Source organism: Carya illinoinensis, chromosome 15, assembly GCF_018687715.1.
Source record: "Carya illinoinensis cultivar Pawnee chromosome 15, C.illinoinensisPawnee_v1, whole genome shotgun sequence".
Taxonomy (NCBI): Eukaryota; Viridiplantae; Streptophyta; class Magnoliopsida; order Fagales; family Juglandaceae; genus Carya; species Carya illinoinensis.
Window position 1 is genome coordinate 35,651,958 of NC_056766.1, and position 16,083 is coordinate 35,668,040.

Below are 16,083 nucleotides of genomic sequence, written 5' to 3' on the forward strand. Positions count from 1 at the left end.
TGGTAAAATAGTTGTAGATTAATTGTAAGTTTATCATTTTCCTTCCATAAGTTTGTCTCAAATGAGCATTTCACCAAATATGAAATTTGTGGCTGAGAAGTACCTAACAAGGGTTTATCATGTAGAGAGAGACATAATTTTTTTATAACTCCTTTTTAAATTAGTGGCATTTATATATATATATATATATATATATATAAAATAGTACTAGTACAACTCTGTTTTTCAAAATACCCTCAATTTAAAACAAAGTTATAAAATACTTATATGAAAGGATTGTGCCTTTATCATTACTTCCGAGGGTGTGGTGTATAGGACTGGGATTTACTCTGCAGGAGTGGATCCGAAGGACTCTGCCTTGGAGAGGTTCCCTGACATAAGTTCCAGACATAAGCTTGGAAGAAGCCAATTTCTGTATCTGCACATAAGTCGGTATTGTTAGCATAGACAAACTGAAAATAATAACCCTATATTAATGATTTATATCTGAAAAAGAAAACAATCATATCTCAGTTGTATTTATAAACTTTACAGCATAGAACATTGATGATAGCAACTTTTCAGCCAATGTTTTAAAATTCTCTTTTAAATTTTGGAATCAGTTCATTCATCAATATTGGTCCTCTCTTTTCTTTTTCCACCATCTAATACCAGCAGTTCTCTTTTAACTTCCACCCTCAGATGATTCAGGAAAATTTCATCCGTGGTTCAGTGTTGTGGTTACAGACAGTAAAACAATGCTATTGCAGTAAAACAATGGTTGTGATATGAATGATCAAGAAACTTGACACTCTTCAAGTACTTCAAATTAACTCAAAGCCTATTGCACTGGACACAGCCAAACTAGTCTAATAATAGCCGATAGAGAAGTACTTTAATCATAAAAGAATTACATAAAAGTAAACCCACAAAGTGATGTGACTTGATGGGGTATATCAGATTGTAAAGTTACATTTATCGTAAAGTATATGTAGCGAATCACATGAAGCCACGTTAGTTAGTAAGTTTATTTTTATGTAATCTTTTTGTATATGTAATGCTTATATAAAAAAAAAACTCCAAGATGGTTTAAGGATGACATACCAAGCAATATTGTCCCAATGAAGAAAACCACCGTGGCCTCTTGCGTTTGTGAATCTGTATACTGCACCAGAGACTAGCCAAAGAATTGGTTGAAAGTCAATCAAATAACCAAATTTTATAATCATATATAATTTCAAATTTTCTGGGAAAAAAATAGAAAACAGAAAAATAGACATTATAAAGTTCGAGTCAGGCTGAGATCACCTTCATAACCCTCATGAACTGGATCTTCTAATAGCAAAAGTGGTGTATCTAGGTCAATGAACCTGTTACAGCAGATTGATTACTATTAAGACCTCAATACACCAATCCAAATGGAAACTAAAGTACATGTAAATGATCATTTGTGACTATCGTTATTTTGAAAAAAGAGAAATGATACTTGCAATCCTAAGACGTGCAAACCTCACACACTCGCTTTGAAGAAAGTGAGTAAATCTGGAACCCACATAAAAAAAAATTATTTCTCATGTGGGTCTCAGATTTATCCATTTATTTCAAAGGGATGTGCAGGACTTGTACATCTTAGGACTCTATCTAAATATTACTCTTGAAAAAATATATGTGATACATACTTGAAACACCCCATGCCAGCAGCAAGATGGCCAGCAAAGCCCATGGCAAGTCGAGTCTCAACCATACCTCCAATCATCATATGTATCCCAGATGCCCTTGCCAACTCAATAATCTCAAGGGCTCCCACAACCCCCACTTTAGCAAGCTTAATGTTAATGACATCCGCAAGTTTTTCTTGGACTATTTTCTTGGCATCAACTAAATTCCGACAGCTTTCATCAGCCGCAGTAGATACCCCATATTTGTCCTTAGCAATTTGAGTAACATGACCGAGACCTTCCCAATCATCTCTATGAACAGGTTGTTCGAATAGAACAGGAGTGACCCCGATTTCTGCAGGAAAAGGTAATAGTTCTAATTTTCAGTACTCACCAAAGGAGCATAAATGTTCAATTTATATATATAAGAAAAAGAAGAAAATATACTCTGTATTTGCCCCAACCCCACATGCACATACTAGTATACAGAACAATAACTGCAAGTCTTTTGGAAGTTTCACACAAATATATACCATGTAATTGGTCAAGAACTTCAATTGCTTCCTTTGCTTTGTATCCCTCATTAGCATCCAAGATAAACAAGCATTCAGGATGTGCCCCACGAATGGCCTGAAGAACTTCTATATCTGCTTTCAGATTCTTTCCTACCTTAAGCTTCAAAGTCTTGAATCCTTGCTTGCAATACTTGGCAGCCAATTCAGCAGCTTCAGCTGGAGAAACGATTGGAATCTGCAAGTATAAAATGGCTAAAACTTCATTGATAATTACATAAATCTATTAATTACAGCAGCAGTAATGAACCCAAAAGTCCAACTGGAAGGTTTCTCCAAGAAAATGAGTATACAACAATGCAAGATAGAATAAAATAATATCCCTTGCAGTGACAATTAAGCAAAAGAGTAGATGATCTTTTTCATTGCCAGAATCACCAAGAGATGTTAACGTAACTGTTATGTCAGTTGTTATGGTATTTGAAACTCCCCCAAATAGTCTCCACAAGGGTACTCCTATGCTGGTTGCAACAGCATCTATCATTGCCATTTCGACTCCTGCCCTAACCTTCAATTGCAAGAAGAAGAGACTTGATGAGAATTAAAATACTTTGAAGTTGCAAAACTTCACAGGGAAACCATAAACATAGAAATCATTAAAAGAAACGCATTTGGAAACACAGATAATTTTGTCTATTTACTTATAATCTTCAACATAAGTAAAGATGAATATGACTCTTCCAATTAGTTTAAGCTTTTGGGACAAGCGGTAATTTTTCATTGTATCAGCTTGAATCTCAACTAGGATCTGCCTCTTCCTATCAACTTAAACTTTTGGGAAAAATGATGATTTTACAGTATTGTAAATGTAATTTATGTTTGGTTAGGATTAGATGAGTCTACATTTAAATTTGAATTATGGATGGATGTAATTTTAAATAGGACTTTAGGATTGCATCCGATAGATGAGTATTTGAATAGAAGTTATCCAATAAGAATCAGTGTTTGAATTGTAGCTCTTATAAAATCTTGTTTAAATTATAAGATAAGAGTCTACAAGAGTCCTATATATGTTTCAAGTCTAAGAGTCAATTGAAGAGATAAAGACGCAAGCTTTATTAAAGAAACTGAAGCTAATTTGAACTCGATGCAATCCAAAAGAAATGATCTAATCCGAGATGTTCGCAAATCGTTAGCAACATATTTGACTAAGATTCTGGATAAACTTGTCAGCAAAGTCATTCTCCCAATCAATCACAGCATTGCCTATTTATAGAGGAGTCGGCTGAGGGTTTGGATGAACACTTGAACAGTACATATTCACAAGCATTGAGAACTTGAAGATCTAGGTAGAACTCCAAGAGATCGAGTAAGAGAAAATTCTTGAGAGAAGGATTTTTCAAAAAGCTCAGTTCGTGGAATTGAGTGAGAGCATACTCAAAGGGGGAGTTGTTGTGTTCGAGTTCAACCACTGGAGGTTCCAATAGAAAAGATAAAGATTGAAGAGAGTTAGAGGTTATGGCTACCTACTACGGTAGAAGACAAGCTGGTTGTATGTCTTGGATAAACGTATCTAGTTACAAATTTTTTGTAAATGTTTTACTTGTAATACTCTTAATCAATAAAATTGGCTTTCTTGGGATTGATTGCCACATATGGTTTTACCTTTGAGGAATTCTTCAAAGGGTTTCCCTTCATAACCAAATTATTGTGTAAATGCTTTTAATATTTATATTGGTTTTTAATCCGTGCTAATAGCTTTTGTTCAGCATTAACGTGCATAACCGAGGGTACTTGGGGTAATTTTAGTTGGTATCAGAGACAGGTTCACCCAATCTAAGTGTGATCCATTCCCCTAGAAGATCATGGCGACATTATCATCACCACCAGAATTCGATGGTAATAACTATGCCTACTAGAAAGTAAGAATGAGAGCATTTCTAAAGTCACTTGATGAGAAAGTCTGGCTAACCTTAGAGTTAGGATGGACAAGGCCTACAACACCTATAGTAGATTGGACCAAAGAACAATCAAGCAGCAGTAATTGGAATAACAAAGGTCTAAATGCTATTTTCATGGAAGTTTCTCCTAATGAATTCAAGAGAATTTTCATGTGTGAGAAATCCAATGATGCTTGGGATATTTTGGAAACCACACATGAAGGACCAAAATGGTGAAAATTTTCAAATTACAAATGTTGACCTCAAAGTTTGAGGAGATAAAAATGCTGGATGATAAGACTTTTAATAAGTTTTATGTTAAACTAAATGACATTGTTAATTTTAGGTACAATCTTGGTGAGAATGTGGAGGAGGTGCGAGTTGTAAGAAAAATCCTGATATCCTTGCCTGAAAAGTTTCAACCAAAGGTGAAACCCATAGAAGAAAGCAAGGATTTAGACACAATTCGGGTAGAAGAACTGATAGGCTCTTTGCAAACTTATGAATCTACTCTTCCATAACAAAAGAAAGGTAAGTCCATCGCACTCAAAACTGCTAAGGAAGAAAATCAGTTTGATGATGAATATTTGTGTAATGATGACTTAGCTCTTGTGGCCAGAAAACTATAGGCTCTTTGCAAACTTATGAATCTACTCTTCCACAACAAAAGAAAGGTAAGTCCATCGTACTCAAAATTGCTAAGGAAGAAAATCAATCTAATGATGAAGATCTGTGTAATGATGACTTAGCTCTTGTGGCCAGAAAATTAAAAAAAATCATGCTTAATAAAAAGAATTATGATAAGATGAAAAAATGTAAGAATTTCACTAAAAAAAATTAATCTGAAAAGTGGAATAAGGACAAAATCGAATCTAAAGATAAAGTTCAATGTCATGAATGCTCTCGTTTTGGTCACATAAGAATGGAAGTCCAAATTTTAAAAGTTTAGATACATCATCTGATAATGAAACTGCCTTTATTACTTTCTTTGCCTCTGGTACTAATTGTGTTGACATGAGCAAACAATGTGCTGATGGCAACATGGTTATTTGTGATACTGATTCTGATGTTGCCACAGAAGTTGTTGATCATGAATTAAGTGTGCAAGAAGTGTATGAGGACTTATGTGAAGAGTTTGTGAAAATCCAAAATGTAAATAAAAAGTTGTACAAAAACCTAACCACCATGGAGAATAAGAAGAACAATTTGGTGGAGGCATTAAAATTTACAGAACTGGAAGTGACAAGGGTGCAGTCACAGAAAGAGGTGTTGGAAAAGAAGTTGGCAGCTTGTTAGGAAGTCAAAGAAAAGACTCACACTTAAAAACTTAATGAACTACTGAAAGTTCTAAAGAGATAATTCCGATCGCAAAGGGTTGGGATACAATACTTCCAAAGATCCACATCGTAAAGCATCTGTTGCCTTTGCATCTAAAGGTATCACCTTTGTAAAAGGAAGTAATGTAGAAAATGTCTCAAAGAAACCTATGAATGAAGGCAAGTCAACATTGACTTCTCCTAGTAAGTCCGAAGGTATGTTTGTCTCTACTTGTCATTTTTGTGAAATAATTAGACACACTAGGACAAATTGCTTTAGACTTAGAAAAGAGCTAAAAAAGGAAATACAAATAAGTTTTCGAGTAAGGATACGAACTTAGAAATTAAGGTGGACAAATTATGCAATCAAATAAATACCCTAAGTAAGAAACTTTGTGAACTATCCGAATTTTGTCTTCCTAAAAACATGAATAATACGAATATTAAGACCAAGTGGGTACTGAAAGAAAAGTTTGTATCTCTAGTAGCACACACAACACTCAAAGCTATGGACACTAGTATATAGTATTTGGACAGTATTTGTTCTAGACATATGTCAGGAGACAAAGGGTTGTTTAAGAAGATTGAGTCCCCTGGTGGAGGATCTGTAACTTTCGGTGATGGAAGTACATCAACAGTGAAAGGAAATGGAAGTGTAGATGTTCCTGGTTTACCTACTCTTCATAATGTTTATTTTTGTTAATGGCCTCAAGGCTAATCTGTTAAGTATTAGTCAGTTTTGTGATGATCATTTTTCTGTGCAGTTCTCAAAGGATGAATGGAAAGTCTATAATAGTGTTGAAGAATGGATTTCGAAGGGCACTATAATTGCTGATAACGTTATGGAGTCTCTCTTATGAATACAATGCGTTGTCACAAAGTAGAGCTAGGTGAAAGTGAGTTGTGGCACTATTGTCTAAGCCATATCAACTATAGGGACATGCAAAAGATTTCTAAGAAGGAAGTTGTACGTTGACTATCCAAAATTTTGAAAAACAAGAAGATGGTGTGTGGAACTTGTTAGGAAGGAAAGCAGACCAAAGCACATCACAAGAATATAGTTGATATTCTAACCTTAAGACCACTTGAGCTGTTACACATGGATTTGATGGGTCCCACTTAGAATGAGAGTCTCGGTGGAAAGAAGTATATAATGGTCATCATGGATGACTACTCAAGATACACATGGATTATTTTGTTGAGAGACAAAACAGAAACCTTTGACCATGCAAAGAAACTATTCAGACGATTACAAACAGAAAAGAATTCCTTTATCTCTTGTGTTAGTAGTGATAATGGTAGAGAAATTGAAAATACTAATTTCTCTTCTTTTTGTGATGAAGAGGAGATACATCAAGAGTTCTCAGCCCCAATCACTCCACAACAAAATGGAATTGTAGAGAGGAAAAATATGGCAATATAAGAGATGGCTCACACCATGCTGAGTAGCAAAAAGTTGGCATTATACTTCTAGGGAGAAGCTGTCAACACTACTGGACACACTTGAACCATCTAGTCTTTTATCCAGGCACCAAATTCATACCCTATGAGTTATGGAATAGAAAGAAACCCACGATAAAATACTTTAAGGTGTTGGGAAGTACTTGCTACATTCTGAGAGACGGAGAGAATGCCAACAAATTCAATAGCAAGAGTGATGAAAGAATATTTATTATGTATTCATCAAATAGTAAAACTTATAGAATTTACAATCTATAAACTAAGACAGTGATGTAGTCGGTCAACATAGTTGTAGATAACAACTCTAAAGAGATGGCCAAGAAGGAACTTGACAACCTTATCGGGAAGGCTGAAGAAAACTCAACCGATCAAGAGGACACAAATCTAGTGGAACCTACTACACTAAGCTCAGTTTTATACCATGAAAAAGAGCCCTATATAAGGATCAACGACAATCATCCAAAGGAGAACATCCTTGGAGAATTGGTTAAAGTTTATGAGATTAAGAAAACGTGTATTAAATGAAGTCTCATGTGTTTGCTATTTGTCTCAGGTTGAACCTAAAAATGTGGAAGAAGCCTTACAAGATGAAAGCTGAATCAACACCATGCACAAGGAATTGCACCAGTTCACTCGAAATTAAGTATGGGAGCTAGTTTCAAGACCTGAGGATCAGAACATCATTGGAACAAAGTGGATCTTCAACAAAAAGTTGGACAAACATGGAACCATTGTTCAAAACAAGGCCAGACTGGTAGCACAAGGATACACCCAAGTTGAAGGAATTGACTTTGACGAGACCTTTGCACCAGTAGCTCTTTTGGAATCTATTTGCATATTGTTAGCAATTGCAACCCATTTAAATTTTAAGTTTTATCAAATGGACGTTAAAAGTGCCTTTTTAAAGGACATACTTAATGAACAAGTATATGTAGAACAACCAAAGAGATTTACTAATCACTTGTTTCCTAATCACATTTTCAGGTTGAAGAGAGCTCTTTATGGATTGAAGCAAGCACCTTGAGCATGATATAAGAGACTAATGAAATACTTCCTTGAAAATGACTTCGTAAGAGGTCAAGCTGACCCAATACTTTTTTTTAAGAAAATCTGGTAAGCATGTACTTATTGCTCAAATTTATGTAGATGATATTGTGTTCGGTTCCACTCTTGACAACTCTCACATGACTTTTCCAAATAAATGAAAAATGCGTTTGAAATGAGTATGATTGGGAAATGAAATTTCTTCCTTGGGATTCAAATTAAACAAACTGAAGGAGGAATTTTTATTTTGCAATCTAAATATGCTAAAGATCTTGTTAATAGATTTGGCATGGAAAGGAAGGCGCATGTTCGTAATCCGATAAGCATCTCGATTAAAATATGTTTGGATTCTATAGGAAAGAGTATTGATCCTACTCTGTATAGAATCATAATAGGAAGTCTTCTTTACATTACTGCTAGCAGACCTGATATTGCTTTCAGTGTAGGTATTTGTGCACGATTTTAGGCTAATCCCAAATAATCACACCTCATAGCAGTAAAAAAAATCTTGAGATACCTGAGTGCTACTGTTGACTATAGCATATGGTATTCAAAATATTCAAATCTAAGTCTAGTTGGCTGACTGGGCTGGTAATGTTGACAATAGAAAAAGCACCACAGGTGGTTGTTTTTATGTCGGTAGCAATCTGGTTGCATGGATGAGCAAGAAGCAAAACTCCATCTCCATGTCCATTGCTGAAGGTGAATACATTGCGGCTGGCAGTTGTTGCACTCAACTTCTTTGGATGAAAAAGATGCTTGATGATTATGGGTTCTCTTAAGTTACTATGACTGTCTACTGTGACAATTCAAGTGCAATTAGTATTTCGAAGAACCCTGTGCAACACTCAAGAACCAACTATATAGATATAAGACATCACTTCATAAGAGACTTGGTTGAAACAGAGGTAGTGTTTCTGGAACACGTTGATACTAAACACCAACTAGCTGATTTGTTCACTAAACCTTTAGATGGTCTAAGGTTTGAATTTCTAAGGAAGGCCATTGATGTGTGAAATGCCCTAATTTTTGTTTTTTTTATAATAATAATAATAATAATAAGTGTTTTTTTTTTTGCTTGTTTCTTCAAAAACTTCATGTTGCTATCATTTTGCATGGTACAAGCTTCATGAGTATACCGGGTTTTGAGCTTTGTGTCTCTATCAATTCATTTTGCTGGGATCAAGGTAGATCTTGTATGGTATGTATTTTTACTTTTGATGCACAACTCTTAAGAAAGACCACACAAGGATTCTATTCTCTACACTGTGAGGAGTTTAAATCTGACCTTCTAACAATTTGGTGACAACATGCGTATACTCATACAATGCACAAAGAAAGGGGGAGTCTAGGGGGAGTCTATGCCTTAAATTGACTAAAACTAGTTGAACCTAGTACCAAATCGAAAAAGGTCTCATCTTGCCATGCATTAAGGTCAATCTTTATAGAAAAAGTCAGATATTCAAAAGGTATTGCGGAAAAAGACGAACACTCATGCATGTATCTAAGCTCTAAAAGTCCTTGTAGAAAAAGATGAGCAATACAAAATAGACATATAGAGTGAATATGGCTCTGTGCTTAGAGGGAGTTGCTTTTTTGGGTATCTAGGCCCTAGCATAAAGTTTGACTTTCAAGAAAAGTTCACTCTTATTGGAGCAAAACTGAAAAAATTATAAAGGAAAGGGGGAGTACAGAGAAGAAAAGAAAAAATAATAAAAATATTTTGGAAATATTTTTTTTCCTCACTCACACACACACGAATTCTTGGCAGGTCATCAATTAAGAAAAATGCTCAATTGTGAAAACTAACTAATAAGGAATACTTCTCCTAAATAAGTGGAAAAGTTTGGATAAGGAAATTACTCAAAGAGGCCCAAGCTTTATGTATGAAAAATACATGATATTTTTGCTTTTCTGGTTCTTTAAAATTGTTTTCTTTTTCAAAAATTTGAAAACAAAGAAAAGAGATATGTGTAACTAGAATTGGAGTGGAGTGTTACCTCTAAGGCATGCTCTACGTGTTGGAAAAAGGGAGGCCCGTGTACATGGCACATTTTAGGCTTTGGGTAGGAAGTGAAAAAGCTACTCTGCAGCATTAACTACACGTCAATCACTTTGTTTGTCTTCTCCGATACACTTTTAGAGAGAAACGCTTCATATTCAATCCGTGCATCTCAAGAAATTTGTGTTTATCTTCTGTAAAAAATAAGATGAAATTCAAGTCGATTGCAAAGAAAGCGAAGTTTGATCGCAAAGCACCTCCAGTAAATTCTTCTAGTGAGGGAGAATCTGACTCTCATGTGAGAACTCCAAAGAACTCTCCTAAAAAATCCAAGGTGGTAGATAAAGGATTTGTCCATTCTAAAGGAGTGAGGAGTACATAAACCCTCATACCAAAGGATCAAAACCTCTAAAGTTTGTTAGTGAGGAAGCAGAGAGCCTATAAGACTGTGTTCTCCTGGAAGAATGTTCTTGGAGAACCCAGGTTTTCCATATAAGGGTACGGGGACCTCGTCAAAAGCCCAAATGAAAGATTTGTTTGTCGAGCCCAATACACCAGCATGGCTCCTGAAGACTCATAGACTCTCTATGAAGTCAATGCTCCTTGAATATAGGTTCCTTTCCAAAGTTGTATTGACAAATCTTTGACCCATCACTAAGAATATCAAGCTGACAATTGAAAAAGCCTAGTTTATGTATACTTTAGTTAAAGGTGTACATATAGATCTTCCCTCCCATATTATTGATGTTATCTCCAAGGTTAGGGTTGACATGACAGACAAGGAAAATCTGCCATTTGGAAGTCTCATCACGAAGTTGGCCAGAATTGCTAAAGTTCCTTTAAGGAACACAAAGGCCACAGTAAATATTTATGGGAAGATCTTCTCTCAAACGGTCACCAAATCAGAAGTTGTGGTTAGTGGAAAAGAAAAGAAGCCACACTGAGGCATCCACATCTTTCCATATTGCCCAAGGACAATCCACCAAAGTGCTTGAACAACTTCAGATTTTGCAGTCAAAATTTGATTCTTTTGTGTGGGAAGAAAAAATGAAAAAAATGGAACAAATGCTATTAGACTAGCAGGATTAGGTGAGTTTGTATTTAAATTTGAATTATGGATAAATGTAATTTTAAATAGGACTCTAGGATTGCATCCGATAAGGATGAGTATTTGAATAGAAGCTTTCCTATAAGGATAAGTGTTCGAATTGTAACTCTTATCAAATCTTGTTTAAATTATAAGATAAAAGTCTATAAGAGTCCTATGTATGTTTTGAGTCTAAGAGTAAGTTGAAGAGATAAAGACGAAAGCTTTATTGAAGAAACTGAAGTTGATTTGAAATCAATGCAATTCAGAAGAAGTGATTCAGTCTGAGATGTTCGCAAATCGTTAGCAACATATCTAACTGAGATTTTGGATAAACCTATCAGCAGAGTCATTCTCCAAATCAATCACAACATTTCCTATTTATAGAGGAGTGGCTGAGGGTTTGGTTGAACACTTGAAGAACACATATTTAGAAGCATTGAGAGCTTGAAGATCTAGATAAAACTTCAAGAGATTGTTTAAGAGAAAATTCTTGAGAGAGGAATTTTTCAAAAAGCTCAGTCCGTGGGATTGAGTGAGAGCATATTCAAAGGGGGAGTTGCCATGTTCTAGTTCAATCACTGGAGTTTCTAGTAGGAAAGACAAAGATTGGAGAGCATCGGAGTTTCTAGCTACCTACTGCAGTAGAAGACAAGGGGGTCGCATGTCTTGGATAAACATATTTAGTTACAAAGGTTTTATAAACGTTTTACTTGTAATACTCAATCAATAAATATAGATTTCTTGGGTTTGGTTGCCCATAGGGTTTTAGCTTTGAAGAGTTCTTCCAAAGGTTTCCTTTCGTAACTAAATTATTGCGTTAATGCTTTTATTGAACATTAACGTGCATAACCATGGGTACTTGGGTAATTTTAAGTATGACTAAGAGTAATTTATGAATGTATACTGCCTACAACTACCATTATCTGTAGCTCAATTCCCATATGATATGGTAATAAACCTAAAATGTATAATGAAATCCATGAAACTGCATATTGTATCACTTCAACTGTTTCGATCAGCCAAGCAGAATAGATGATTGGCATATAGAAGGTATGCATCAAGGGTGGATACATGAATCTGAATCTGGATGAGAGTTGTAGGGGTAATCCGGATTCTTATGGGGCAAGAGGTGTGATCCTGGATGAATTTGGTAATGTTAAAGGTGCATTCTCAGCTTGCTTTGGTCAAGGAACGAATAATGAGGCCGAACTTTGTGCTCTACATGCGAGAGTGGGTTTTTTTGTAAAGAGTTGGGTTTTTTAATCTAGAAATTGAGTGTAATTCTAAACTAGTAGTTAACTGGATCCTCTCTAAAAATTGTATAGTTTAGTACCTTTGAAAGTTTTGGAAAGAGACAATTAAAGCACTTCATGGTGTTCATTTTACTATTCGACATCAATATCGGGAAGCAAATTAAGTTGCCAATCTTTTGGCTCAACAAGGTTAAGTAGGTTTGATGTGTAGATATGAGGGTGGGCTACTCCCCCGACATGCTAGGGGTATCCTCCGGACTGATAAAATTGGCCTTCCCAACATTAGACTTTAATTAGTGTGGTTTATTTGTTGTTTGTTAATTAGGCTTGTTTAGTTTATTTTTTTTATTTTGGCTAGGCATGTTTAGATTTTTGTTCTGGCTTTTTCTTTTTTTAGTTGATTTGGATGCCTGGGATGTTTTTTATTCTTTACTTGTAAATCCCGTGTGTCCTGCTTGTTACTACGGTATTCTTACGCCATAAGCAAGGGTAATTAATAAAATTGGAGTCTCATTGTCTTCTTAAATTTAATTAAAAAAAAAAACGTATGCATTAAGAAACCATTTGCTTGCCAAGAAAAAAATTAAAAAAAAAAAGAGAGATAGAGAAAAGAAAGGAACCTAGATTTCAAAGTTCTTGCTTTCATTTCATTTGGATTCCTGAAAATAAAATAAGTCGACTAGACTAAGCAAGGTTCTTCAATTAGACCCTAGCAGGTTTCCTTCCATTTGGTTGCTAAAAACAAAAAATTAAACCAAGTGAAAGCTAGGTTTCAAAGTTCTTGTTTCTTGATCAAGCCAACTTGACCGAGTAAAGTTATTGTATTAGAACCAACAAATTTTCTGTGTTCCAGTCTTCTTCAATAGGCAATTTGCCTTAAGGCGGCTTCTTTCAGGGCCTTGAGTGGAGAAAATATGAAAGTTCCTCTTTCACGCTTATTTTCTATTTTACACACTATACTGTTTATTTTGGAATACTTGGGAGGTCTCCACTCCTATTGCAGTCTTAAGGGTATGTCTTCTTTCAAATTTTCAAATTTTCATTTCTATTCAAACAACTTTTTAACTTTAACTATCAACTTTCACAATCTCTAATATAACACTTATTTTAAAAAATATTTTTATTCAAATTTTTCTCAGCCTAATCTCAAACAAATTTCAAAAATTCTCATATATTTCTTGACATTTTATAATCCAAACATGCCAAAATCCCTAGTTCTAACTTTTAGTTAATTTTTACTTTGTCTAAAAAAAAAAAAAAAGACACACACACAAAATATTATTATCCAAATAAAATCAACCAAGCATCAATAAATTCATCTCTACCGATCCTAAAACCAAAAAAAGGAAAAATATAATTGCAAGTACAATTGTGTACTAATCTGTATACCAATGTGATGTGATTGGTCAAAAAGTAGATTTTATTAAAAACAGTGTTGATTTAAATTTTAAGTATGAATAAATCAATATTGATTTACAGCTTAATGCGCAACTGTGCTTGTATATAGCAAAACTCCCAAATAAAACATGCTCTAAGAACTACACAAAATTTCATCAACAACTGCAATTACCAACTCAAACACAAGAAAATCAAAACCTGCAGAAAAGCTAAAACCTTATTTATTTATTTATTTAAAGAAAGAATAGAAACTTCAATACTTCAATCATACTCACAGACGCATACTCATATCCAGAAAGAATCCCACCAATCTCCGCCAACACAGAGCCCATGGTCATCGCTGGACTCAGCTTTAGAAATTCACAAGCCTCGGTCGCCTTTGACATGGCCATGCTCTGATCCTCTGCAGTCACAAAAGGCAAAATCGGAGCCTCACCCCAGCCGGCACACCCATTTCTCAGCTCTATTCTAATTGCCACATTCTCAACTCTCTCCATCCTCGACGACACAATCGTGAAGGGCTCAATCAAAGGAACATTCAGTAACCTATTCTCGGCTCTGTGCACATCAACTGTGAATGTATCCATCAAATTCTTGAATCCGAAGCTGCTTGTTGTCGCCGCAGGCGTTGTCGCCGCCATTTTCTTGGTGGGATTAGATGAAACCTGGGAGGTGGGACGAGTTTTTTGTGGGTTTTTGTTGGGATGCAGAGGATAACAGAGGACGGGAGGGAGGGCCGATAAAAACAGAGAGTGCCCAGTTGAGAGCATCATCTCTGTCGGATTTAGGAGGAGAATCGCGAGATGGGACTGGAGAGCTTTTTCTGGGCTTCGAAGTTTGTGATTGGGAGGTAGAAAGTAAAAGAGATGTGAAGGACAGCCATTGTTGTTGGCTTTGTAATTAAATAAGCGCAGGAACAAAGTGGTTGGATGAATTTTTTAATGAAGAAGACAATAATTGAACGTACTTACGGTCGGTCTGTCCTGATGTTTTCTTTTGTTGTTTGTTGTTGTGTTTCTCGTACTTCGCTTTCCACCCCTTACCGGGACCACTTTCATTTCTTGCCATGCTGATAATGGAATGCACCAACTTCATGTTCTGCTCCAAATATTTAGATAAATTCTTTAAGGATGCATGAGATAAAGAGAGCCTCCATTGCAATTTACAAAACTTGATGAAGCTTCTATAATATCACAAATCAACTGGAGGCCAAAGAAATGAGAAAAATATTTCAGAAATTCAGGAGGTTTTAACATCCCCACTTCCAGTAAAACCTCATGAATTTGGAAAGGGATTCTGAAATCCAAAGATATCATCAGAGTGTCCATATCATGATGCATTGATCCCTCCTTTTCAAGTACCAGAACTTAATGTCGTGTCATTGGTTCGAAAATAAGGAGGAAAACTTATATTGCAGTGCTGTTTATACAAATGGGTTACAGAGTTTATACAATTACAGCAAAGCAAAGACAAAGTCCCATAATTGGTGGGAAGGAGAAATTGCAGCTATTCTACAGAGGGACACCAGCTATAGTACTTCCTTTCAAAGAAAGAAGAAAGCTTGCCTTGTACATGTCTGCATGATTAGAATAGAATCCTTGCCTGCTAGTTTGTCTGCATGATCAGTTTCGGAAACATGGTCTGGACCTGTACTAGTAGTTAGTACGGTTAAAAAGAGATGATTTGTAGTCCTGTCGTGTCTGCACGATCAGTGTGCCTTCGTGGTTTTAAAAAAAGAAAAATTCTATTTGTAAATTTCATTTGGGAGTGCATGTATAGGCTATTAATTAAAAATAAAAAATTTATTATTTTAATAATTTAAAAAAATTTTAAAGATAAAATTATCTATATCTATATTGCAATCTTTAAATTGCGCCTGTACGTAACACTGCTCTTAAAAAAATGTGAAAAAAGTTTAATATCCATAGAAAAAGGAAAAAATACTAAATAGTTTTTCTTTCTATCTATCTATCTTTCTTTCTTTCTTTCTTTCTCTCTCTTTCTTTTTTTATTTTTTATTTTTTTTAACATGGGTATGACATGCAGACTTTATACCTAAAATTATTCTATTATCAATCTTGTATAATTTAAATAATAAAATTTAATTTGTAAGATTTAAATTTAAAATTTTATCTTTTAAACTAAATAATTTTACTTAAATAATGTGGTGTATAAGATTTTAAAATAACGTTAATCTTATACATCTATCATTCCATGGGCCACCAATCAGACCATTCCATGGTAGAAGAAATATTGGACTTAAAATAATCAGACCATTCCATGGGCCAACAATCGTAGCCCTCAAATATGGGGGCGCATAATCATAAAGAAGGAAAGGTGATACCTATAATTCTTGAATTTTGCATTAAATTATAAGAAATCTTTTGATACTAAAGGAGGAGATCTCGAGAGATTGATAATTAAAACAAT

At 35.0% G+C, this 16,083-nt stretch overlaps 1 protein-coding gene across 1 annotated transcript; it reads right to left on the reverse strand.

Moving 5' to 3' along the window:
• Nucleotides 1-236: 236 nt before the first annotated feature.
• On the reverse strand, nucleotides 237-15,092 carry LOC122295375 (L-Ala-D/L-amino acid epimerase-like). The gene is made up of 7 exons (XM_043104381.1): nucleotides 13,929-15,092; nucleotides 2,607-2,717; nucleotides 2,171-2,387; nucleotides 1,659-1,992; nucleotides 1,288-1,349; nucleotides 1,084-1,156; nucleotides 237-418 (listed from the first exon to the last, which is right to left on the reverse strand). Coding segments are annotated over exons 1-7 (1,296 nt in total). The 5' UTR covers nucleotides 14,427-15,092; the 3' UTR covers nucleotides 237-417.
• Nucleotides 15,093-16,083: the final 991 nt, after the last annotated feature.

Bases quoted from the DNA above. Each gene is read 5' to 3' on its own strand.
- LOC122295375 (XM_043104381.1), bottom strand. From the start codon at position 14,426: ATGATGCTCTCAACTGGGCACTCTCTGTTTTTATCGGCCCTCCCTCCC. The intron at 2,388-2,606 runs GTTACGTTAACA...TTATACTTGCAG, and splicing joins CCATAACAACTGACATAACA to ATTCCAATCGTTTCTCCAGC. The intron at 1,350-1,658 runs GTATGTATCACA...CTGCTGTAACAG, and splicing joins GCTGGCATGGGGTGTTTCAA to GTTCATTGACCTAGATACAC.